This window comes from Ipomoea triloba, chromosome 13, assembly GCF_003576645.1.
Source record: "Ipomoea triloba cultivar NCNSP0323 chromosome 13, ASM357664v1".
Taxonomy (NCBI): Eukaryota; Viridiplantae; Streptophyta; class Magnoliopsida; order Solanales; family Convolvulaceae; genus Ipomoea; species Ipomoea triloba.
In genome coordinates, this window is record NC_044928.1 from 28,976,011 (window position 1) to 29,001,435 (window position 25,425).

The 25,425-nt window shown below is 35.2% G+C and overlaps 6 protein-coding genes across 6 annotated transcripts; 4 read left to right on the forward strand and 2 right to left on the reverse strand.

The window, feature by feature from the left end:
* Window positions 1-568: 568 nt before the first annotated feature.
* LOC116001809 (peroxidase 24-like) lies at window positions 569-2,390 on the forward strand. The gene is made up of 3 exons (XM_031241755.1): window positions 569-849; window positions 1,440-1,798; window positions 1,930-2,390. Exons 1-3 carry the CDS (start codon window positions 634-636, stop codon window positions 2,333-2,335), a joined length of 981 nt encoding a protein of 326 aa, XP_031097615.1. The 5' UTR covers window positions 569-633; the 3' UTR covers window positions 2,336-2,390.
* Window positions 2,391-2,926: 536 nt separating this feature from the next.
* Window positions 2,927-3,811, forward strand: LOC116001589 (heavy metal-associated isoprenylated plant protein 19-like). The gene is made up of 2 exons (XM_031241474.1): window positions 2,927-2,988; window positions 3,486-3,811. Exons 1-2 carry the CDS (start codon window positions 2,934-2,936, stop codon window positions 3,809-3,811), a joined length of 381 nt encoding a protein of 126 aa, XP_031097334.1. The 5' UTR covers window positions 2,927-2,933.
* A 2,238-nt stretch (window positions 3,812-6,049) lies between these two features.
* Window positions 6,050-8,629, forward strand: LOC116000858 (NADH dehydrogenase [ubiquinone] 1 alpha subcomplex subunit 8-B-like). The gene is made up of 3 exons (XM_031240714.1): window positions 6,050-6,180; window positions 6,611-6,812; window positions 8,272-8,629. The coding sequence occupies exons 2-3, from the start codon at window positions 6,625-6,627 to the stop codon at window positions 8,399-8,401; spliced, it is 318 nt and encodes a 105-aa protein (XP_031096574.1). The 5' UTR covers window positions 6,050-6,180; window positions 6,611-6,624; the 3' UTR covers window positions 8,402-8,629.
* An 868-nt stretch (window positions 8,630-9,497) lies between these two features.
* Window positions 9,498-10,213, forward strand: LOC116002616. Its single transcript, XM_031242782.1, has 2 exons — window positions 9,498-9,742; window positions 9,875-10,213. The coding sequence occupies exons 1-2, from the start codon at window positions 9,595-9,597 to the stop codon at window positions 10,000-10,002; spliced, it is 276 nt and encodes a 91-aa protein (XP_031098642.1). The 5' UTR covers window positions 9,498-9,594; the 3' UTR covers window positions 10,003-10,213.
* A 2,147-nt stretch (window positions 10,214-12,360) lies between these two features.
* Window positions 12,361-14,598, reverse strand: LOC116002615 (histidine-containing phosphotransfer protein 1). The gene is made up of 6 exons (XM_031242781.1): window positions 14,230-14,598; window positions 13,932-14,062; window positions 13,736-13,804; window positions 13,240-13,311; window positions 13,026-13,098; window positions 12,361-12,666 (listed from the first exon to the last, which is right to left on the reverse strand). Exons 1-6 carry the CDS (start codon window positions 14,287-14,289, stop codon window positions 12,616-12,618), a joined length of 456 nt encoding a protein of 151 aa, XP_031098641.1. The 5' UTR covers window positions 14,290-14,598; the 3' UTR covers window positions 12,361-12,615.
* Window positions 14,599-19,791: 5,193 nt separating this feature from the next.
* Window positions 19,792-23,951, reverse strand: LOC116002177 (probable prolyl 4-hydroxylase 4). The gene is made up of 7 exons (XM_031242242.1): window positions 23,678-23,951; window positions 23,499-23,556; window positions 23,265-23,369; window positions 22,517-22,574; window positions 21,730-21,905; window positions 20,522-20,594; window positions 19,792-20,403 (listed from the first exon to the last, which is right to left on the reverse strand). Exons 1-7 carry the CDS (start codon window positions 23,800-23,802, stop codon window positions 20,108-20,110), a joined length of 891 nt encoding a protein of 296 aa, XP_031098102.1. The 5' UTR covers window positions 23,803-23,951; the 3' UTR covers window positions 19,792-20,107.
* Between the last annotated feature and the right edge of the window lie 1,474 nt (window positions 23,952-25,425).

A 25,425-nucleotide genomic window follows, 5' to 3' on the forward strand; every position in this document is an offset into this window, starting at 1 on the left:
TGGATGAGAAACGCCATTTTTCTTAATCTTGATTCAATATTATAAATTTTTTGAATTTATGGGAAAGCCTACCATCGCTTGAATGTATATATATATGCTCTGTGTAAACTCGTCTTATAACTCTAGCCAACACCATAAAGAGGTAATTAATAAACTAGTTTAGGTTGTTAATAGTTGAGTTGCTTCAAGTGGAAACACTAATAAACTACTCTCATAAAGAATTGAACTTGAAACTTTGTAATTACCATTCAAAACAGCTGTATGGACAACTTGACTAGGTTGCCCATTATTAAGAATTTCTTGAATCTACTGAGTTCATGCATGGAATTAAGCTTCTAGGTTGGATCTATTATCCATTGACAAGCTACTATAGTTTTCAAAGGAAGTAGTCAGTTCTAGCTACCACAAATAATTAAACCACCTCTCCTCAACTATTAATTAATTTATTGAGTTAAATGGTATTAAAATGCATGTGATTTAGCAGTAAGCTATTAGCTCTCAGCATCTTCATTCCTCTATAAAAAGCCTAACTATATCTATATGTGCACAGAAAGCATTGTAATGTTATATAGATAAGTAGGGAGTAGGCTGCCATTGAATTGAATATATTGAGAGATCAGAGAGATATCAGAGATGAAAGGAACGTTCATTCAGCTTGTTTTTTTGTTGGTATTGGCAGTTTTTCTCGCCGTAGGGGTCGCCGCCGGTGACCTGAGGAAGGGTTTCTACGAAGATAGCTGTCCTCAGGCGGAAGAGATCATCCAAAACATCACCTGGAAACGCGTCGCCGCCAATGCCACTTTGCCTGCTAAGTTGCTCAGGATGCATTTCCATGACTGCTTTGTTAGGGTATGTGCATGTATATGTATGTGTGTATACGTATGTATATGTATATGTATATGTATGTGTGTATGTGTATATATTAATAGTGGTGAGTAATACCAATCACTTAATTTGATTGATAATAGATAATATCAAGAAGTGATAATGGCATGGTTATAATTTTGACTACATATGAGAATTGTCTCTATTATTGACCTTAGCTTCTTAGTTTGAGTCCCTTGGGCAACCTAATTAAATTGTAGTTTTCTTGGTTTTGTATTTACAAGATTCTAAGTTTGAATCCTTATGAGAGCGACTTATTAGCCTTATTGGCTTGAGCCGATCAAACAACCTAGGCTGGCCTGATTTCTTGATTTTAATTTGTACCTACAAAATTCTAAATCCTATTTCTTATGAGAGCTACAGCTACCTATTGGCTTTGTTCGCTTGAGTCAATCAAGCAATCAAGCTAAGTCGTTTACGTGTACTTACAATCAAGCTAAGTTATTTTCTTGTGTACTTACGAGGCTCTAAGTTTGGTTCTTTATAAGAGTTACTTATTGACAGTTTTGACTTTTAACTGGACCTAACTGCAAATTGGATGATTTTGTAAATAGGGTTGTGATGCCTCCGTCTTGATTGACTCGACGGCGAACAACACGGCGGAGAAGGCCGCACCGCCGAATCTATCGCTTGGCGGTTTCGAAATAATTGACGAGATAAAGACCCAACTGGAGAAGACCTGCGCCGGAGTAGTGTCGTGCGCAGACATTCTGGCGTTATCTGCAAGAGACTCAGTTTCATTTCAGTTCAAGAAACCGATGTGGGAAGTGCTGACCGGAAGACGGGACGGGAAGATTTCGCAGGCCTCGGAGGCACTGGCCAACATCCCGTCGCCGTTCTCCAACTTCACCGTTCTCCGGCAATCTTTCGCCAACAAAAGCCTCACCGTTCACGATTTGGTCGCCTTGTCCGGGTATATATGTAAAATTTTCCATAATAATATATATTATATATTAAGACATTAATTAAGTGGTGCAAACTGGCTATTAAACTTATTAAGTAGTTTAGTTAGACATAATAATAATTAAAAGTAAAATTTTACAGGGCCCACACCATCGGAGTTGGCCACTGCAACTTTTTCAGCAACCGGCTGTACAATTTCACCGGGAAATCGGACTCCGACAAGTCGTTGGACCCCGACTACGCCGCCGTCTTGAAGGCCAAATGCAAGTCCCTTTCCGACAACACCACCACCGTGGAAATGGATCCCGGCGGCTCGCTCAACTTTGACAACCGCTATTTCTCCGCCGTCAAGCAGCACAAGGGCCTTTTCCAATCCGACGCCGCGCTCCTGACCGACAAGGGCGCCGGAAAGATCGTCGACGAGATGCTGGTCGCCGGAAAATTCTTCACGGAGTTCGCTCAGTCCATGAAGAGGATGGGAGCCATCGGAGTCTTGACTGGCAGTGCTGGGGAAATAAGGAAAAAATGTAACGTCGTCAATTCTTAAGGGACGACATATTTGTCGCCTTGTCGGATAAAAAATGTTTAATTTTGTTTTTTTGTTTTTGGGGTTTTTTTTTTTTTTTAATAATTATATGTACTTTTTTGTGGTTATTAATAATTTCTTTTATGTATTTCATGAAAATCATCATTTGTACCAACTTTGAGTTCTGGTTCTGAATAACGTCATTATTCAGTTTGAAAATTCAACTTTTGAACAAACATTCGAACTAATATATATATATATGTATATATGACCGGTTATTCAGTTATATTTGTTCGTTTAATTGGTTTTCATAGAGAAAGAAGTTTTAATAAACCAAGAAAAAAAAAACATTTCGCCGTCGTCCATTCTGCACGTCACCGGTCTTTGATCTTCCATCTCTTCCGATGGCCGGGGAGAACACAGACAAAGACAATGTAATTCCTAGTATTTTAATTATGTCCATTTATCCTCGTACAATCTCTATATGTCTATGTGTGTGTATATATGTGTGTGTATATATATATATATATATATATATATATATATATATGTACATATAAAATTTGTCTCAACCGGCCGGATTCCTCCCTAGGTTGTGACGGCAGAATTCAAGGTCTCAATGCACTGTAGTGCCTGTGAAAGAAGGGTTGCAAAAACCATTTCTAAAATCGAAGGTTCAATTCCCACCATCCCTTGTCAGTTTCTATTAAGTCACTTTTTCGACTGCTTTAGAAAATTTATGAATTTTTGGATCAACTTTTGGATGGTCGAAAATAGTGAAGAACAGTTTTGTGAATTTTTAAAGTGGTCAAAAAGTTAGTCAAAAATACTTTTATGTTTTTGCTGTTTTGGATGGTGAAAATCTTGAATGTTTTATGAATTGAATTTGTATAATTAAAGAGTTAATTGTGCATGACTGCACTTTTTTGAATGTTTAAAACCTTTTTGGACTGCTTTTAAAAATTTGTGAATTTCGGAACTAATTTTTGGATGGTCGAAAATAGTCTGAATTATAAAGTGGTTAGAAAGTTCTCAAAATATGATTTTTAATCAAAACTCTTAAGTTTTTTGCTATATTGGATGGTAAAAAATCTTGAATATTTTATGAATTTGCATGAATGGAGATGGAGTTAATTAATTGTGAGTGCACTAAATTTGGGTTACCATGAAGGGGTTGAGAAGTTCACGACGGACATGAATGGGAACAAGGCGGTGGTGATAGGCCACATGGATCCGTCTAAAGTGTTGAAGAAACTGAAGAAGAAAACTGGAAAGAGAGTGGAAATGGTTGTGGCGGCCCCTGAAAACGAAGAGGAAGCCGAGGAGGATGATGCTGCAGGGAGAGAAGCCGCCGTCAACAGCAGTTCTGTGGAGCCGGCGCCGGAAATGATCCAGGAATACGCCGGAGAATCATTGGTACTGCGGCAATGTTCAGGGGACTCTGTGGTTTACACCATGTTCAGTGACGAGAACCCCAATGCATGTTTAATAATGTAAATAAGATATAATTAAATTATTTTTATATATCTTATTTTTATTTTTATCCTAATAGCATTCTATCATGCCCGTAGAGTCGTCAAAGTAGGCTTAGCCTGTCCTGCCTAGTCAAAAAGACGAGACGGGTATTTTGTCAGGTTTTTTAACCCGCTCCTACCAAAATCAATAGTTATATTAGATCGATACGTGTCCATTAAATACTGAATGTCCACTTATGAACATTGAGTACATAAATTGTATACTTTGGAACAGGGTCCATAAAATAATAGGGCCCGGATGGACCCCACCTTGCCAGTCCATTTCGAAAACTCTACATGCACGGACACTAATAGTACAAAGTACAACTTTTAACTCTCCAGTGCCAATAGTATCAAGTAACTCTCCAGTACCAATAGTATCAAATACAACTCTCCGACTAGGATCACATGCAAGCTTTATCTTCGAATAGCAAGTAGATGTAATTAGAAAGTAAAAAATGCACTTGAAGGTTACGCCCCTCCCTAACGTCTTGGTGAAGGAAATAAATCACAAACATTTACAAGTTATAAATATCTAAAAAATGCAAACTCAACATTATATAACTGTCGATGAAGTAAAGTTATTAACAACCAGTTGAATTACTTCTCGAGACAAAACAATGCACTTAATTCAACATAGAGGATCAACATCACCACATAATAAAATTCCCCAAATCATATACTCCACAAATCCCTCTTGCTGAATTGCTAATCCATAATTATGAAAAGGAGTTTCAGAAGGGAAATTTCACAATTTGTATAACTAAAATGTTCAGCAGTCTCCTAATGTAAAAATTATCACATATAAATAAACAGTGAACAGCCAGTTGAACATTTGGGCATATTCTGATAACCCATCACTTCATTTTTTCTTCCTTGAACAGAACATGGCGATTCACGCGAGGATCATACTTCCGGAACTCGAGTTTCGTCTGACTCGTTTGAAGCCTCTTCGTCTTCTTCACCACATAGAAGAATCCAGTGCCTGCAGCTGAAACGAGCCTCACGAAGATCGCCCCAGCCTTCTTCTTGTCCCCCATTTCTTAGTTTGAACCTGGAAAAAAATACCAATTCAGCCTCGCAGAAAGAAACAATACCAGAAAGATTAAGGGGCGAGGTGTGATGGATAACTCAACTATCGCTTCTTTCCCCCTTTAACCCGAATCTTAATATAGATGGACGACCGTGCAGAATGCAAGTGCTGCAAACGGTTAGTAATATGCTAACAAATGACAGTCACGAGCTAATGAGGCGAAACAAACTTGTTCAATCAAAGATTCTGTCTCATATATTCCCAGATTCAAACTAGAGACAAAGCTTGATACTCAAAGAGTTCAGATCAAATATCAAATTCCATGCGTTAACGCCAGATCGTTGTCACAAGATAATGCTAGTTACTGAACTTACTGGCCCGAGATATTGCAGAGGATACACAGCCCTACCACTAAAATGCACATCGATTTAACTATACCAGATTGGATTTACCGATTCTCTTGGAGCTTCATAACCCCCAAATGTTGCTCATCCTTTGCCTCTACTAGACTACTAGACTAGAATTATCTGTAAAACACCCAAGTAACGAATACAAAACTAAAGAATATCTCGTCCAGTTATCCACTGAAAATCCTAAATAATTTTAATAGGCGTGTTTATAATCAGCATGGTAATGTGATATAGAAATGAACGCAGACAGGTCAATCTGCAAACAACATGACACTAAACCTAAAACAACAAATTAACGATTCCTTGTACTTGTTATTCCAACAAAAATTGAAACTTTATCAATTCTGTAAACATTAATGTCGGAAATCCAATCATCCATATAGCAACGGCTCACAAAAAGCCAAGAATTTGACAAAAACCTGATGCCCATACTGAGAAAAAACTGGAAACCCACTGCCAATAAAGATTCCAAGAATTAACAAGAAATATCCATACCCAATAGATTTCAAGAATTAACAAGAAATATCATACACAGTAGATTTCAAGAATTAACAAGAAATATTTATACACACACATATACATAAACACACGCATATACATATATAAAGATCAAGAATGCAATGTTTAATTAAACTTACTGTCAGAATTTCTGCTTTGGGAGTTCGGAGATGAAGAGATCGTTGGCTACCTTGGACTTTCCTAAAACCTCTGCAACCAAAATAATGCCGATTAAAAACCCTTATTTCCGTACTCCTCATTAAAAGACCTAAATACCCTCTGTTATTACCACATTTTACTCAATTAGAAAAGCTTTTTTGCTACTGTATACCATTTTCCCCTTCTCTCCTCAGTTCTTACGCTTCACCGGTAAACGCCTGAATCTGTTCCTTCTCGCCAAGAATATAAAAGGTATGATTTTTATTTTTAATTTTCTGTTTAATTCTCAGTGTCCGATTGCTTTGAGGAAATCATTAACTTAATTGGACGGTTTTATGAAATGGGTCGGAATTTTCTTGATGAATTTTCAGGCAAATCGATTAAAATTGATGCATTTTGTTGAGATTTATGCATAAAAATGCTGAAGATTGTTAATTCCAGTTATAAGCTAAATCCACCTCTTTCCGATCAATTTTCCCTTTACTTGTGTTTAGTCTCTCATTAATCGAATCGAAAATCATGAAAAACAAACGGATTCCCGTTTTCTGTGATTAAATTTGACAGAATTTATCTAGGTTTTGTTCCTGAGAATTGCTACAACGATACTTGGATTGTTTTGATTTTTAATTGCTATAATGGATTATTGATTTTTATTTGCTCTTAATATTTGTGGAATTTGTAGCTGAGAGATTGCGAATGGCAAACACAGTGGATGCAAAGGGGGATCCTATCCCAACATCTGCAATTCTGATGGCGGCGTCGAAACACATAGAAACCAGATGTAGAAGTGAGAATGTGGCATTTCTGAAGTGCAAAAAGGATGATCCCAACCCTGAAAAATGCCTTGAGAAAGGCCGCCAAGTCACCCGCTGTGTCCTCAGCCTGTAAGCATACGATCTTGATGTTACTCACAGTCTGTTTATGGTTCCCGGGTTTTCAAATACTTTTTCTTGAGCATTATCATCTATCCATTGTTTTCCATGAAGCATTTAATGAGAATTTCAGTTTATTAGTGATGAAACTATCGGCTCTTGTTTTGGTTATTGTGTGTTAAAGCACAAGTTTCATCACGAACCTTGGCACGCATTGCTTCTTTATGTGGCATGCCGTCTTTGCTAATTAAGTTTGTGAAGTCTTGTAGATTTGGTATCGTGGAATTTAGCCATATTGGGTTCACCTAGTGAGGTGTGTGGTTGACATGCAGATGATATTCATCTGATGTGCATCCTCAAAAGTCAAAACTAAGAGTGCCATAGCTTTGGAGGCATATAGGATGAGTATAGCTCAATTAATAAGCTACTTTTAGGAAGGTGTGCTAATGGTTTTGACAATGCCAAGACGCACATTAAATCCAACCTTCAAATTGCAATAATTGAACTCATGACCTTTAGGTACAAGAGTCATGCTCCACGCCTCCATCCACTCGACCAGGCAAATTATACCATGGACCATGTTTACCTTGCATTGTAGACCCTGGTCCAGAAATAACTTTCAGATTCTATATTTGTAGTTGACACATTCTATATCTGCAGACTGCAGTTAACAGTTACTGTACTTGTAGCTATCATATTATGTGTTAGGAATTATCAAGTTATTTGTTTACATGTACAGAAACTATTAACTGTAATGTGTTAACTGAATGTACACAATTTTTGTATCAGAGTTCACAATGCAATATGAACCCTGGTCCATGGTATAACAATTGACTCGAACACCCCTTTCGGGGCTTATTTCCTTTTTCTGTCTTCATGTATCTATGATGGGGGAAGTCCAGTGTATAGTTAATCAATATTGAAGCATGCAATTGAAAGCATATGTGGAGCACTAGATCATCAAAATGCAATCCTGTACACTTCTTCATAAGTGATGACTGTTGTAGACTTGTAGATAATATCTGATCAGGAACAGAAGTTATCCTTAAGCACTGACGGGTCTACTCGAATTTAATCATCTTAATGTAAAAAACCGGAAAGAGTATTCTTTACTGTCTGCAGTGTAGAGATCCCATCTTGAAATTTTTGTTTTTATATAGGTTTAGCTATATATTACTGAGAAATCATTATAAATCAAACCCTGTAGTTGACTGTAAAGGGCATATAAACTTCCTATATATTTATACACAAAATCTGCGCTGTTTATTCAAGTTTACATATGGAAGCTCTAAGCCTCTAAGAGACAGGAGCAGTAAAGCAGGGTTCTTTGTTCTATTTGCCAAGGATTCGTTATATACGTTGCTCAAATTTCTACTCGTTCCTTGTAATTGTTGTCATGATACTCAAACTAACGGGTATTCATTTGCAAACCAATGGAATAGCTTGAGATAATTTAATGGCATTGTTGCAGGTTGAAAGATCTTCATCAGAGGTGCACGAAAGAGTTGGATGACTATGCGGGGTGCATGTATTATAACACGAATGAGTTTGAATTCTGCCGCAAAGAGCAGAAGGAATTCGAGAAGGCGTGCCCGCTTTAATAACATGCTGAAACAACTCCAAGATTCTGATCATAATAACCAATGCACCTGCAACAGGCAGATTGTGCTTTCAAAAACTCCTTTTATTCAATCTGTCTAGTGTTCTTTATTACCCCTGGGTTTCTACTTTCAGCAGAACTACTTTTTTATGAGAAATCAATTTTTTGTTATGTGATGCATTTGGATCATGAGCCCTAGTGCAATTCAAAGCACCTGTTTTACTGTTTATCCCTCCTTTATGCTGGTTTATTCTAATTACTAAGTGTTTGATTTCGATTCTAATTTTAGTTTGAACCAAATGCTCCTTCACTAGTTTGGTATTAGCACCCCCGTATGCTAACTATCTATTGAGTTTATTTAAATCTTTAATAGCTTTCGAGCATAACTCAGCTAATTGACGAATTTAAATAAGAGTTAATTTTTACTTTGTTGATAGTTATAGTATGCATGATTTGATTCTTACTTCTAATACATTACATGGTTTACTAACACCTATTAAATGAGCCAAATTGGAGATATTAAAGAAGTAACAATGAGTTTTGCAAATATCAACTTAGTGCAATGACCTATGGTTTCCTTTCTCATGTGAACCAGTTCATATTCCTACCCTCGAGTAATGACAACATGTTTTACTTGTTTAGTGTGGTCAAGTCTTGACAAATTATTGTATGGACCATAAAAAATACATTTTTAATATACTAAAAGTATATTATTTGTGTATTGAACGTATATTATTTGATAGTATGCAAAATAATATATTTTCAGTATTTAAATAATGTATTTTTTTATTTATGGTTCATACAACTGTAAATGATTCTCACAAGCCACACCCTTAGGAAGTGGCCATTTCATGTATACAATAGTCTCTTTGTCTATCAATTATGGTTGGGTAGTGGTCATTCCATGTATAAAGTAGTCTCTTTGTCTATCAATTCAGCTAAGAAATTAGTCACGATGTGTGACAGAAAAAAATAATTTCGGTCTATTTAATTCTTTCCCATTGTATACTATAATTTCAACTCGCGGAGTTCAAATTAGTCTCATAGTAGTAAAGCATTGGAATCTTATCTTATTTATAAATGCAGCATACTGATATAGTAATATACGACGACGTAGAGGGGTCGTCAGCAGGAGTGAGGTGCAGATCTTTCGTGCTTCCTCAATCACCCAGTCTTCTGGCACGGAGATAGACAATGGCGTCCCTAACATCGAGGATAACATTCAGAGTAGTAATAGCCATTCTGGTGATTTTAGCGCTCTACTACGTCGGCCGCCCTCTCTACTGGAAAATCTCCGCCACCGTCCACGACATCCGCCACAACAAACAAACCGTCTCTGGAGGTCTCACTATCTACTTCTACACATACAATACTTACACTCCATAGTATTCCGTATAATTCATGTATTTCTGTACCTCCTCATTACTGAGCTTACTGATTTTAAGCTATTTCGTAATTCTGTTTTGGTGTGTAGGTTTTTCGCAAATTGTTCAGGAAGCGCAGAGATCGGTAGGATGGTTCCACGATGAGTCCGATTCGGGAGTGCATGTTGACCGTAAATCGGCGGCTGCGAGGAGGCTCCTGGTGCGTCAGGTTTCGTGAAATGTGTTTTGAATTATTTATATGTTTCCTCGTATGCTTAGTGTCTATGGTGAATAGGTTGCCGTAGATCTGGTGGAATAAATCGTCTCTGCACAAAAAATTATGATGTATAAACTGAATTTCTGAATATTTTATTGTTGATTTGAGGTTTATGATGAGAAAATGATAATTAAATGCAGGAAAAGAAAGGCAACCTTAAATTTCTGGTAAATTTGATGTGTTCTGTTTATGGATCTTCATTGTGTATGCTTTTAGCTTTTTAAGCAGTAAATGCAGAACTCCCAAATTTGATTTGTATAATGTATATATGTGAGTTATATGTTTTGTGGTGCAAGTGCAATGAGAGCTTAACGAGGACATTAAGCATGTGATGCATTCTGGGGGCGTGGTTATGTTCGTAGAAACAGATCAGCATAGAAGCTGTAATCTGGGAAATTGCAGTAAAGAAGGAATCTATTTCATTACCATATTATAGTTTAGAAAGTTGTTAGTTTATTACTATATCATAGTTTAGAAAGTTTTAGAAAGTTTCCTAACTTAGTTTTAGTAATTTCAGTTTTGGATTCCTTGTACTGCCCTATATAAGGGAGTATCAATTTCAATATCAGTAAGCAAAGTTTTAATCCCAAATCAAAGGGCTAGGGAGTTCTGGGACTCAAGAAAACCCAGCTTATCCTTTTTTCCACAATTGTTCCTTTCTTCCCATTCCCTTTTTCTGCAATTCCATTAAGCCTGTGACGTAGAACCCATAACAGCATGGCTCAAAGTTCATCCACTTAAACGGCAGTGGCCACCTACTCATTAATTAATCATCACATATTTATGTGATGATTGCTAGCAACCACCTGCAATTCTGCAAGAGGTAGTTTATGATGTGATTGTTTTTGGGCAGCCTCAAATTGTTCCCACCACTAGTATTTCAAAGTGAGGTAAAAGAGGATAGGGGGCAATAATGAACATAGAATTGCAAGACAATCACTTTTTTTTTTTAGTTTATTGGCATGAAAAACAGACCATTGTTTTAAGTTATTGCTTCTTGTGTTTACAGTTTGCTAATCAGTGTTGAGAACTTTCCTGGACATAGAAGGCGTATTATGCTTTGGTTTTATGTGCTTAAGTTTGCCTATCATGGGAGATGGAGAAACTCCATACTAGATAGATGAAATCACAGAAGGATGTGAAAACATATTGATTCCAGTGGAAATTACACCTTCAGGCCATTTGCAACTTCACCAAAGACTTTCTTTGGGTTGCCCTTTGAACTAGCAAAATATGAATGTTTCTTTGCTGCTGTTTCTTTATAAATGAAAGTTGTAGCCTGTTGTGCAAATATTTTGTAGGAAGCCAACATGAACTTGAAAGGATGCATTTTCACAAAATGGTGGGAGTTATACCCCACCTCCTTAGAACAAATTGAACTTTCACCAATGGTCCATGGCATTGCACATGAACTTTGTTGGAAGCATTTGTTAGAAAGATGGAAGTGGTTTTGTAGTTTCAGGAGATGTCAATTTCTATGATAATTTTATCGTTGCTGTCAAGCAAGATGCATTTTTAGCATGTCTTATATGTTAACCAATCTCAATTGTTTAGTGCAGGTAAATTTTTTAGTTCATACTTGTCCTAACCTCTAGGCAATTGCATCCTTTAAGTTGGTCTTAGCATTCAAACCTTACTCATTAATTCCAACCCAAATTAGGTATCCCTCTCTCTCTCTCTCTCTCTCTCTTTAAGGAAGCCTCATATTATAACTTGAATGCTTCTATATGAGATTTTGGGCCCTAGCTTGTCATGTGGGAAAGATATGTGGATTGTTTTCCTTTGTATGATTGTATGTATACATGTAAATATTATGACTGGTCTAAAATTTCTGACACTTGCAACCAAAAATTGCAGAAGGTTGAGACATGATAGACCTACATTATTAGTTTGCTATTTCATCTTCCAATGATATATATCCAATCATGCTCCTACATGATTGGTCCGTATATAACCCTTCTCCATTGATAGGTAGGAATTGGGTTCTAAATCTCATTCTTGATTATTCTCTTTGGAATAGATGATACTACTACACTAGTGCACATGTATCTCACAAAGAAAAAAAAAGATGGCAATTGATTCGCATTGTTGTAGGCACTAGTGTACAAGCATTTAGGAGTTTGTAGGTCAATTGAGGCATATCCCGTGACTTACCTCCCCCACCTGTCTCCAAGGCAGAAGCGGTGAGGGGCTTTACCTCCACCTGTCTCCAGGGTAGAAGTAGTGAGGGACTCGTAAGTTTGGAGTAAAAACTTTAAAAAATGGCAGTAAAAATGAACTGAAATAAGGTTCATCTTATAGCCCATAATAGCTCACAAGTTATCAGAAACTAATTTCATTTTCATCAATAAGCAGCAGCAGCAGCATTGGGGTTCAGAATGACAAAAATCACTGCATAAAAAGGATGATAGCACTGCATGACATGGCCATCAAATTGTACAAGAAGCACAGATCTGAGTAGCTCAGAGAACCTCTTAATTTAATTAGTAATTTTGTTACTAAACACAGCAACTCACAAAGTTGTCCACACCACAGCCTTAGCTTAATTCCTAGTATTATTGTTTGCTTATGTTTTTATTCGAATATTGGAATTGCTCCACCTGCTGCCACAATCTGCTGCTCCAACTGTTGTTGCCCCAATAAATACATATAAACAATTAAATCAATTATCAAGGACTCTGGACTTCATCAACACCAAATTTTAAATATAAATTATCTTAAATAAAGAAAAAAATCTACGATACTGATCTACATTGGTGCCTTTTGCACCTAGTACCATCATGCATACCAACATGATTATACTAGGTACAATATATACTACAATGTAATAGAGTCAGTAGAACTCAAAAAAAAAAAAATACTAGGTACAATATCAATAATACCCAATACAATCATGTATAGCATACAGATGGTATCGGGTGTGATCGGCATCAGTATGGATCCAAAGAGATTTAATAAAAATGAGGAATTTGAGTTTGGCTCACCCTGAATAAAGTTTCAAGCTTGTTCTTGACTAGCAAGTACTCTTGTTTTACTTGTTGCAAGCATCTCAAGCTCCTATATTTGAAAGAAAAGAGTTCTTAGTACTGCTGCAATTCTTCTCTGGGCATAAAAGCTTTTAAAGCCCAAATATTATCAAGAAAATCCAAGAAACAGAAAAAAAAAATGAAGATAACATATGATCAACAAAGCACTAACCCTTCAATGTTGTGTTCTTCACAGAAGTTGCGAAAAGCAACGCAGACATTCTTCACTCTCTGAGCACCTATGCTGTTCAATCACATTCAAGAAACCACTATTTCCTTAATCCCAACTATTTTTGGGGTACATTTAAAGGGAATAGAGATCAAAAGTGTGATATCCTACTTAGAATTATAGATTGATATCGATAGACTATAGTTCTTTGGCAATAATAACTTCTTTTTTGTTTCTAGTGCAATGGAAACCAGCAGTTACTACTCAAGAGTATGCACTGAGTAAATCCCTCACTTGTGTAATAATAACTTGTTTTGAGCTTATCGAAAGGTGATTTATCTTAAAAGTGTTTACTGTGCTGCTTTAACTTGGTTTTGTCTTCAAGTCCCTTGGGTATTATTTGAGCTGATTTAACTTTTCCCCAGTATTTTTTTCTTTATAATTTACATAAAACAGCAAAAAAAAAAAAAAAAAAAAAAAAATTCCAGCTGAACTTTACCTTGAGCTGCTACCTTTGAGCTGATGAACATGAGCATCAACCTTCTTAAAGTCCACATCTGGCTGATTACTATAAACATACAAAAAAGCATGTTATATATGATATATCCCAAACCTCATACAACTTACATGTATATATGTATTTATGTTTGAAGTGTGGGTTGGGGGTGGGGGTGGGGGTGGGGAAGGGGACTTACAGAGTTGTGTTGAGATCATTGAGTAATCTTTCAGAATCTTCAAAGAAGAGAGTCACAACTTCAGCTACAAAAGTAGGGTTGCTTTCATCCTGAAGTTGCTGGAGCTGACTAAACTGAGCATCCAAGAATCCCTTCAACCATAACATTCCCAACCATACATCAAAAACACCATCACAGAACCAACAATCACCAAATACAAACAAACAAACAAACATTACCCAAACCCCACATGTCTTCTACACAATCTGATGTCAAGTGGGTTTTTTTTTCTTCTTATTTAATATATAATTTTACTCACCTCACGAAATAATTCTGCCATGTACCCAAGAAAACTGTTCTGCAATTGGCTCACCTCCATCTCTGCACCTCTTTCTTTGTTTGTTTGTTTTTAACTTGTTCTTTGGGGGTGACAGGCTCCAATACTGAAAAGTTGTTGGAGGGGAGAGAGATAGATCTTGGGAAATAAATGCTGGGAGAAGGGGATTTGGTGAAATGAATGAGGAGACAGAGAGATAGAGAGAGAGAGAGAGAGGAAAGATCCAAAAACGTATTTCCTGGTTTTAGGGTATTGGGATTTGGTGGGCAGTAGAAAAACTAGAAATTACACAATGAAAGCTAATCCTTTTTTTCCTTTTCCTCTGTTTTCTCTGGATTTGTGTTACGTCCTTTCAAGAATTGGAGCCCCTACCATTTTCCACACCTTCTATACTTATTCATTAGCTTCTTTCACTGTCTGAATCCCCCCTACTCCACCACTCCATGCCCCCCCCCCCACCACCCCCCNATGCCCCCCCCCCCCACCACCCCCCACCCACACTTCACATATCATACATAATATTAAGATGCTCCCGGGAACTCAACCAAGTTACTTGGATTGATAGTCACAGATTCTAAATTTGATTATTAATGGGAGTCATCTCTTGACTTTCTTGGTTTCAGCCGGTCAGCTATAGACAACCTATGTTGGTTTGGTTTCTTGTGCTCCTTTGTCGGTTAGGGCCAGAAGATGGGGTTCCATACATAATATCAAAGATGCTCTCAGCATGGTCAATCCTGACCAAATTGTTTAGGTTATTGATTAACTATAAAGTTTCAAGTTTGACTATTAGTTAGAACAGCCTATTGATTTTTTTTTTGTTTGAACATGTCAACTATAGGCAACCCAAGCGGCTAGGTTGGTTTACCTCATTGTAAGGACATATGAGGACTTCTCGGGTCAAGTTTGGAATGCATACCTTTCATAAAAGCTTTATACTTCTATTGTACTTAAATACTTGACATGATTATTCTAGATGGAGTTTGAAGTTTTGAACTTTAATTGTTAGAAAGTTGTCTTAACTACTAGACTACGAGTTATGAGTCTTAACTAATATTCTTTTGACTCAGTTTTGTCTTAACCACTAGACTACGAGTTATTACTCTTAACTAATATTCTTTTGACTCGAACCAATTAAGAGGATACTTACATGATATGTTGATGCATTGATAAGACAGGGCAATAAGGTTTACATCAATGCTTAATTGAATAGTCATTTTGGTCCTTTACAAAACCTTATGCTTGAAGACAATGAGAAGGACCTACATGTCAACATCCCATCATTCTCTTCCAGACATTATTTCTGGATGAAACGCAACTATGTTAAAATGCAATGCATGGAATATATGCATTTTGGTTTTTTTTGGTATAAATATTCTCATTCCATTTTTTTATTTCTTTGCATTCTCATTTCTTCCATGCCCTCTCTCCATCTTTTATTCTTTTTGGCATAAGGAACAACTTTTTGTTTTGACAATAATATCTTTGAGACACCATTAATACATATACAAAGATGGAGAATCCTCTTTTTAGGACATCCTAAGTTGTCATATCTATGCATTTTCCTTATTTTAATTGAATCAGTTAAATAATTGTATATTGGGTTTAAGATTAACTGCAACGTTAAGTGAAAACCCTTTAAACCCTTGTTTTTACTAGGGTAAAGAAAAAAAGAAGAGAAAATGTCAAATGTAGCATAAGAATAGCAGCCCTAGGATATAAGTCAACCAGTCGATCAATCCAAAAAGAGTTGTAACTCTATTTTACTAACAACCACAGAGTGTATGGTTTGATTCATATCAAATGAGAGGTATGAATTTTACATCTCTAAGATAGGGATAAGTGAGACTCTCGGAGATTAGGGAGCAATTTAAGTACTTTGAAGAATTTATAGATCGTTTCTAGAATAAAGACAAGTGAAACTCTCGGAATTAGGGAGCAATTTTGTTGCTTATTACCTTGGAAGTTGTCAATTTGTGAAAGTAAGTCTTAGTAAATGTAGCTAAAAGTTTTGCTGTTCCCTGAAATCATAGCTCTCTATTATGCTTGTTAAAGAGTTGGTGTCATCAATGATCACAACAGCACTTTTACAACTTCTGATCTTGAACTATATTTGGGCAAAAATCATTTTCATTCTAAAAGTATGTTTAAATTTGAATCCTTTACCCAAAAGAGAAATCAAGGTGTTTTTTTTTCTTTTACTCAAATACTTACTAGTAGGTAATTTTAGTTTATTTAATTAGGTTACTAGTAGGTAATTTTAGTTTATTTAATTAGGTTAGTTTTGTGTGAGACGAGTACTAGTACTTTTTTTTAACAAAAATGCAAACAAACATTACATTTTCAGATCCTTGAGACAATCTCGCTCAAATTTTTGTGTATCTAATTAGCCTAAAATAGTGAAAAGTGTTATTAAGAATTCTATTAAAGAAGCTAGGAATGCACCAGGTTTTTTCAATTCTTCAGTTTTACATTTATTTTTGGGTGATGAAGGAAACTTATAACTACTATTCGAGGGTATTACTAAGTAAATTCCGCTATTGTGTAATAACATACAAATAACTCGAGAAAAGTAAACCGCACTAAGAAGGTCATCTACGGCAGGCTCGACTGAGAAGATTGAAGAAATGTACACGTAAATTAAACACATTTTTATGTTTTCCTTTCTTTTTAAAAAGAGAAAAATTTTGAGATTAGTAAATGTATCCATCTCTAGATCATACAATTTCCAGGAAATGAAAAGGAAGCAGCCAATGAATATAATATAAAATGACATTCAATTCAATTCACATATGTTATCATCACCAATTTATAAAAGTAATTGGGATGAGCAAACACAGTTGTCCATTAGTTGTCAAGATAGATTATACAACACAGCCATGTGACTCATGTTAACCACTAACAGCTAACACAAATTCACATAATCTAATCAAACATTACTTACAATGGATCTGAGATTTGACTGCTTCTTTGTCCATCAACTAACCTACACTCCTCATATTTATATATGACATGAATATGTTTTCGGGTATAACTTAATTAGTCAATCAATAAAAAATAAATTCATAAGCTTTATTTTACTAGCAGTTGCAGAGTGTAAAGTTAAAAGAGGGGTATGGATTTAACTTTATATATAGTTGGCACAAGGCATTTAAGGGCATCCACTATTTGTAGGTTAGTTAATGCATATCTCAATCATCTCATGATTTACTTTGTCAACGAGTCTTTAAGGACTATTGGGAGTTAACTTCTTATAAAGGATTAAGGATCTCTCAAGTCTCAACATCACCATCTATGCCACTAGTATACAAGATCTTGAGCAATGCTCGTTTTAATTTTAACTAATATTTAAACTTGATTTAGAAAATATGTATTTAACTTGAATTGATTTACAATTATATAAAAATCTTTTATACTTGTTTTTTTGAAAACATCTTTTATACTTGTTGGTTGTATTTAATGTTACAACATTATTCTCAACCTAAAACCAAAATATTGATCAGTCTCTTTTATGTATGACAATTTGTATTGCGTGAGCCTTTCTGTTATTGTTAATAGAGTTCGACTCTTATTCAAAAAAATAATAATAATAATAATAACTCATAACTCTTAAGTTAATCTCTCGACCTTACAATTACATTAACAATTCATTACCAATTGTTCCAAGCTACTCGGCTATAGCTGTTTTCATCTCTTTAAAAAAAAAAGGATTTTTTTTTTAATATAGAATCCATCGAATTGAAAGATCAAGTAAAAGAAGAACTATGGTATAAAAATTAATTTTGTAGACTTAGTTAAAATTAACTAAAATAACACCAATATTTTAAAGTTTATACTAAATTAGTAAATTACAAAGTATTAATATTAAAATATTTTACTGAAACAAGAAGACAATCTTTGAATTGTATAATATGAGGAGATGAAGGGAGGACCACCACCGTTATGTTTCCTATTTATCTCCATTTTTTTTTTTTTTTTTTGATGAAAGAAGCTCGTAGTCACTATTCAGGGTGTGCACTAAATAAATTTATCTTAAGAAAGGTAAATCGAAACCACTCTCTCTTTTTCTTTTATCTCTCTCTTGGTCATGGGTGACGGGAATTGTATAATATTAGGAGATGAAGGGAGAACCACCACGGTTATGTTTCCTATATATTTCCTTCTTTTTTTTTTTTGTGCATGATGAAGAAAACACGTAACCACTAATTGAGGGTGTGTATTGAGTAAATGTTATTAAGAGAGGCAAACAGTAGCCACTATCCTTCTTTTTTTTTTTTGAGTGACTAGAAAACCCACCACCACTATCTGTGCATAACAACCAACAAACCAGATAAAAGAGATAAATTATACTAGAAAGATCATATGCGACATACTCAACCAAAATGATGTTGACCAAAATCAAACTCATAATTTTCTAATACAATAATCATGCTCCAATCACACAGCCACCTATTTTGGAACACCTGTTTATCTCCTTTGGCACGATGGGAATCTCAATGTGGTCCGCAAATGTATGCATTCTGTGTGATAGCTACACCCATTTTTGTCACAACGTGACACATACCTTGTAATGACAAATTAATATCAAATAAAAAAATATAAAGATACGAACCTGAGAGACAAAGCACAATAAGTGCTGAACGTGTTTTAACCCTTTCTCATCAGAGTAGATGCATAAAGACAAATTTATTTATTTATGTTTAAGATAACGTTTATCGACGATTTGTTTTGTAAGGAAAAAGATGGACTTCTAAGAAGAACGACTACAAGAATTGGGACCAGATGACTTCACCAATATCATCTATATGACAGTCTTATTCAGTCATGAGGATCAATAAGACTTGTAAACTTATGGATGGCAATAAGTTGGGTAATATCGTGTATCTGATCATCACAATTCACGAATTATAATAGGACAGATTTAAGTAGTTACTAAGTCCGGATTCAAATAGACAAAATAATACTCTTCACGGATCAAGTAGTAATAAACCGGGCCAAGTCATCGCAAATAGGGGATAACCTGCAAAAAAAGCTCATCGAACAATTTTAGGAGGTACGTGTGCATGATTACATTATGTTTTAGATTGGGGTGAATTGAAAACTTCGATATAGTAGATGGTCCTATTTGACACTTCTACCAAAAATTAATCATAATTTTTGCATTGCATAATTTTTTTATTTTTATTTTTATTATTTACCATTACATCCTGATATGACAATAAAATGACAATCTGGGTTGGATGAGATTGTCCACCTAATGACACTTTTTCAGATTGTCCACCTAAGGGATAAAAGCATAAAAACTAGGGTGAAGAATGATGGCAATTCATCATATACAATCATTCTTTTTTACATTTTTAGCATCCACAAATAAAGTAAAATATTTCCATAAATGCAAAGCAACCATTTTCAAGCTTAGTGGTGTCAAAACATGCAAACAGTTGGATTGAACTACACTCCCTTTCTGTGTGTTTCATACCAGAAGAAAGATCCCTAAGAGGTTAGGGTTTCCAGAAAAACCAAACCAGGAACTCAGGAAGCAACTGACTGCAAAACAAGTTTTTGATTCGATGAATCTTGCCATGATGGCCAGTCTAAGATACATAAAAGTATGCAAATGTAATATCAGAGAGACTATGTAATGACAGTGCACGGAGCATAATAACTCAACAAAGAAGTGGACAATATTATGAAAGGAATTTTTAGTGGAAGCATCTGTTTCAGAAATAATTTTTTGTTGCAAGACTTAGTATAATAACCTGGGAGGTTTGGAGTTCCTGCGAAGATACCTGGTGTTGACAGTTTTTTGCTAGGCTTTCTATAGTATGGGAAGTCTGGAGTTTCCATGATGTGCTTTATGTTAACATTTTTTGCAGGACTTTCTACAGTAGCCTGGGAGGTCTGGAGTTCCGACCATATACTCTGAGTTCTTGGTGCATTCTCCAAGAGCAGCCCATCTCTCACAGTTTTCGTTTGAATCAGTGCAATTTCCCTCGGATCCCACAATTTTGTCGAAGGAGTCTACATGAATCCACTTTGTTGCTGACCATTTCTCACCTTCAAGCACAGGGCAGCCGCCATGGAGGCTAATAGGATCGGGGATGGCATTTGGATGGAGACTGAAGAAAAGAAGTGCATCACCCTTCCGTGGCTTCACTGAATTATTCCCAGAAAAGGGAAAGCAGAGAGAAATAGCTCATCAGCTCTTTGCCAAAAAATCAGCATAGCAGTTTTATGTAATTATGACAGTGTTTACATCATTACTTGGCCTCACCTGCTACGCCTCTTTTAGCACAGTCAGACAAATCATCATCATCAGAAATCATTGATCTCCTACGAGGTGATTGCTGTAAACATTTACAAGAAATTATCAGGGAGGTTTCATGCATTTCATATCTTCATTAGAAGAACAGCTTGAGGAACCAATTTACAAAAGGAAGAAGATATGAAGCAGAGAGCTTGAACATCTAAAGTTGTGTTTCATTGGAAAGTGCAATTTAATGCTTTAAAATAAAATTTATGGGTGCAAATTTATGGTATTCTTCTAACCAACCTACAGTACTTCTCATGCATGGCCCGCAGGACACCTACCTAGTACATTTTCAACTCTAGGAATAAGGTGGTTGCCCTTATTGTATGATCTGTGCAAATTTAATTCAACTTTCCAGCATCTCCATAAAAGAATCTGACTTAACATTCAAATAGTTTCTCTATTCATTTTTGTTGAATATTAGGAAAGCTTTATTCAATATTAGGAATCTCCTGGGCTAGTTTCCTATTCCTATTAGGATAGATTTGGTATGTAGTTTAGTATATATAAAGGTACATAGGAGCATAGAGAGCATCTATTGTAATCTTTCGTTATAATATATTCTCTGGTTTCTCACATACTTTGCTTCCGCCTAACTGGCGGGTGGTTGTTATTCTCCACCCGCCAGGCCTTTCAATCCCTCAATTTCAACAATTTTCAGTATATACTGGCCAAAGTCTCAACTCTCAAGTAAATCAAATCATACTGTAGAATATAAAGATGGGACAATTAGCCAAGATTCAAAGACGGGGGTACAAAAACATAAAGAAACCTCTCCCAAGTCACAACGAACTGATTGACTTATTGATTATGCAAAAATCTCAAATTTACCATGAAGATAGGTTTCTGCCCTTCTGGGTACATCTATATGATTGCTGATTGCAAGCAAGTTCTTACCAATTCCAAGCATGTCTGCCCTTTTTTTAATTTACAAGTTAAATGCTTCTTGGTTTCTGGCAATTTTGTATGATGTCATATTTGATGCATTAACTCATAAAAGATTTGAAGGGTTCCTTAGTTATTTTGAGATTCTGATTGAGCATTTTGGATGGACTGTCAGGCCCTTTTTCCATTCCTAATCTCTTGCCATAGAGAGATTAAAGAAAACCACTAAAGTTCATGCTAACATACTACTGCAATGATTTTGAAGAAAAAGTAATAACCAAACTAACCTCTGCATCGGGGAACACAGTTTCACCACCTTTTGCTACATCAGTTAGATACATGAGTACAGTGGCCATTCGGTGTCCACCACGAACAATATTAACCTTATCAACAAAGTAATCATGGTGTGATTCATACTTCTGTCCTTCCTCATAGCGTAGCACTTGTATGTCTTCTCCATTATCTGATGACAATAAAATATATAAGACCTAATCAAGTATTGTGAAATTATCCAGAATGAACAGTTAACTCCTCAATCTTGAACTAATGCAGCATATGCTATACATTTAAATGTTTGGCAAGAAGACAATGCTACCATTAACTAAAGGCATATAGACTATAGACTACAGAACTGAAATAATATATTGATGCTCCTATGACTAACAATCCAGATATCATAGTGCCTAACAATCCAGATATTATAGGGCCTCTTTCTGCCCTTTAAAAGGAATATATCATTCATGTGGTAAATACCGGTAAATGCGGTGATGCTATATTGCTATATAATCTACTACTAGATTTCCTAATATCTCGATACATGGAGCCAATCAATTATCCAAGTTATTAACTGCCACAGCAGAAGCAACAAGAAGGTATGGCTACAATAAATAAATTTTTAAAAACTGAAAAATTATGAATCAGTACAGAAGTCTCTCTGCAAAATTTGGTTATTCTCCAAAAATGAGCAGATATATCTAAAGCATCAAACCATGGATCTAGAAATTTTCCTTAAAAAAATTAGTGGAATTAATAATGGAAAATTCAAAATTGGAAATTCCTGAATAAGAACCACACCTTTGGGTAGAAAAGTCCAAGTGGCAATCTTCTCCTCTATCCCAGAAACAATTGGATCCTACAGCATAACAGGATGTGGAGATGTAAATAATCAGGAAAATCCAATTTACAGAATCCAAATGTATTAGTTTTTGCACCAAACTATTTCTTGTAGAACAGCATCTTCATAACCAGGTTACAAGGTATCAGCTCATGATATTGCATGGTGGGTCCAACCGCAAAACATAGAATCACATTCACTATAAATTAGTAGAAGTTGAAATCCCTAGAAAACCATCAATTACTACCTTAGTTCTTTATTGTGATTATAAAGGTGAGTAGTGATTAGGATATGGTAGATTAAGTTAAGCATGCATAGTTGTTAAGTCAATGATATGCATATTCATATAAAAACCAATGTCATACTTAAATTAAGGATCCAACACACATCAAAAGGCATTGTACTTGCATTTCAAAATTGCTGGAAAACACATCAAAGGGGAACTTTAAGTCTTTAATAATTAAAATGCTTTCTCTTATCCCATGCAGATATACACACCTCAGATCAATAGGTAGGATTTACACTTAGGATAACAACAATTTCAAAGAGATAAACATGGACAGAAACACAGTATATGGACCTAATTGTTATCAATACATAATAAAAAAACGCAAGAATAAATGACTGCATCCATATAATTATTACAATAAAAATTAAAAAAACAAAAAGATCTGTAGAAGCAATTCAGACAAATTCCAAAGATCGAACCTTAGCTTTAGGAATGAACATTCCAGAGCTAGTTCTAACTTCACTAAGTTTACTCTTTCCCGACTCATTATCTGCAACATACGATCTTTTCAGCTCCGATTTTGCCTACCACAAGTCAAAATGCCAAAGACAAAATTCAGCTTCCAACGCAATTAGATCTCACAAATTCATAAACATCAACTTCAAAACTAAACCAAAAAATCAAAATGACACGGAGCAATAATCAACACTCACGAGAGATATCAAATGATTGCATTCTTCATCCGTAAGGAAACCTTCATACACAAAAGCTCTGACAAAAAAAAAAAAAAAAAAAAAAGTCAAATGTAGCTCGGTTGGTGAAAAGTACACCAGATTTTCGAAATTTCATGTTTTAGTTCTTAGAATTTCTGGAATTTTGGATCTTTAAGTACCTCGGTTTCCATGAAATTTGCTTGACTTTAGACGGATTGATGATGAGGGAGCTTGAAGATTCGCGCGCGACCGATGCGATCACGACGAAGGAGAGAAGAACAGCATAGTGCCAAAACCTAACCATCAGCTCAAGTAGAGGACGAAAATGGAGAAATTTCAGCTAAATATTTTGAAAATTTTTCAGTAAATTGCAGATATTGAAGAACTCAGCCGATATGTAGCTAAGAAGCTCGGTGGAGTATCAGACTATCAGTAGCGACGTGTCGACGTTGCTCATATTATGTCATAATTTTCTTCCTATAATTTAAATTAAATTAAATTAAAAATCTGCTCGGTATTAATAAAAAAATAAAAAATAAAAAATAAAAAATAAAGAGAGAGAGAGAGAGAGAGAAGGATCATGGAAATTGGGAGGGTTTGACTTTTGTTTAATTATTTTAAAAAAGAAAAAGTGTCAAATAGGCCACTGAACTTATCGCTTTTGTGCAATTGGGCCATTGAACTTAAAAATTGTGCAATTCAACCATCAAACAAGCAAAACTTGTGCAATTAGACCATTTTTACAAAAATTTTTAATTCAATTTGAGTTAAAAACATTTCAATATTGACTCCCAACTAGTATGGTAGAAGAAAATGTCACTCTTAATGCATATATGTTAGTAATATAATTGGATTTTACCAAAAAAAATTTGTAAAAATGGTCCAATTGCACAAATTTTGTTTGTTTGATGGTTGAATTGCACACTTTTTAAGTTCAATGGCCCAATTGTACAAAAGCGATAAGTTCAGTGGCGTATTTGACACTTTTTCCTTTTAAAAAATAATAATAAGTGAACAATATTCACCGCTTTTTTTAAAGTAAATTACTGTGATGGATTATCGCCCATTGTGATTTTACAGCTTTAGTTATCGACATCTAATTTTATTAAATAATATTTTTAATTATTAAATTTGAACGTATTATAATTCTTTTGAGTTCAAATGACTAAAATAGGTAAAAATTAGACGAAATAGTATTTATGCATGACTAAAATAAGTAAAAATTTGATAGGCAACAATATTATTGGACGAAATTAAAAGTTGATGGCCAAAGTGATTAAATTTCTATGTTTGAGTGACTATTCAATAATGATCTTCATTTTTTTTTACGAGGAAAACAAGCAACTACTATCGGATGGTGCATTGAGTAAACCATGTCCTTGTGTAATCGTTCGCAAGCACACCAGATAAACAAACTGTACTGGATAGATTTGAGCTCAACCAAGAGGGTATTAGTAATAATCAAACTCATGACTTTTAAATACAATAATTATGCTTCACTCACTCGTGAAAATTTTTATTTGTCAATCTTATGATCAAATGGCATGTAGTGACTCCCAAAATAGGGGTCATGAGATTGAGCCTTATTGAGTTATTGGAGGTGGTATTGACGAAAACCGTAGAAACTCGATATTTAATTCTAACTTTGATTTTCACAATGCAAGTGTCGATCTTTTGACTTGATTATCAATTTTACCTGATTAAATAATCAGTTAATTAGGTTCAAAATTATCAGAAGTTTCATGAATGCATAATTTTGGGAATATATATATATATATATATATTCCGTGGTTGATCAAACAAGGGAAATAATGTTGTACCCAAAGTATAAACCAACGTAACTAGTAACTATATACAAGCCTGCCTAAAGGAGTGTATGTATAAGCTTTGTAATCTGCTTTTTTTTTTTTTTTTTTTTTTTTTTTTT

Excerpts from the sequence above, each read along its gene's own strand:
- LOC116001809 (XM_031241755.1), top strand. The coding sequence starts at position 634 with ATGAAAGGAACGTTCATTCAGCTTGTTTTTTTGTTGGTATTGGCAGTT. Across the intron at positions 850-1,439 it reads TCCATGACTGCTTTGTTAGG|GGTTGTGATGCCTCCGTCTT; the intron begins GTATGTGCATGT and ends TTTTGTAAATAG. Across the intron at positions 1,799-1,929 it reads GATTTGGTCGCCTTGTCCGG|GGCCCACACCATCGGAGTTG; the intron begins GTATATATGTAA and ends AAAATTTTACAG.
- LOC116001589 (XM_031241474.1), top strand. The coding sequence starts at position 2,934 with ATGCACTGTAGTGCCTGTGAAAGAAGGGTTGCAAAAACCATTTCTAAA. Across the intron at positions 2,989-3,485 it reads AACCATTTCTAAAATCGAAG|GGGTTGAGAAGTTCACGACG; the intron begins GTTCAATTCCCA and ends GTTACCATGAAG.
- LOC116000858 (XM_031240714.1), top strand. The coding sequence starts at position 6,625 with ATGGCAAACACAGTGGATGCAAAGGGGGATCCTATCCCAACATCTGCA. Across the intron at positions 6,813-8,271 it reads ACCCGCTGTGTCCTCAGCCT|GTTGAAAGATCTTCATCAGA; the intron begins GTAAGCATACGA and ends GCATTGTTGCAG.
- LOC116002616 (XM_031242782.1), top strand. The coding sequence starts at position 9,595 with ATGGCGTCCCTAACATCGAGGATAACATTCAGAGTAGTAATAGCCATT. Across the intron at positions 9,743-9,874 it reads CAAACAAACCGTCTCTGGAG|GTTTTTCGCAAATTGTTCAG; the intron begins GTCTCACTATCT and ends TTTGGTGTGTAG.
- LOC116002615 (XM_031242781.1), bottom strand. The coding sequence starts at position 14,289 with ATGGAGGTGAGCCAATTGCAGAACAGTTTTCTTGGGTACATGGCAGAA. Across the intron at positions 13,312-13,735 it reads CTCAAAGGTAGCAGCTCAAG|CATAGGTGCTCAGAGAGTGA; the intron begins GTAAAGTTCAGC and ends GTGATTGAACAG. Across the intron at positions 12,667-13,025 it reads AGCTTGAAACTTTATTCAGG|TTGGAGCAGCAGATTGTGGC; the intron begins GTGAGCCAAACT and ends GGGCAACAACAG.
- LOC116002177 (XM_031242242.1), bottom strand. The coding sequence starts at position 23,802 with ATGGTTAGGTTTTGGCACTATGCTGTTCTTCTCTCCTTCGTCGTGATC. Across the intron at positions 23,370-23,498 it reads GCAATCATTTGATATCTCTC|GCAAAATCGGAGCTGAAAAG; the intron begins GTGAGTGTTGAT and ends GACTTGTGGTAG. Across the intron at positions 21,906-22,516 it reads TTGGACTTTTCTACCCAAAG|ATAATGGAGAAGACATACAA; the intron begins GTGTGGTTCTTA and ends TATTGTCATCAG.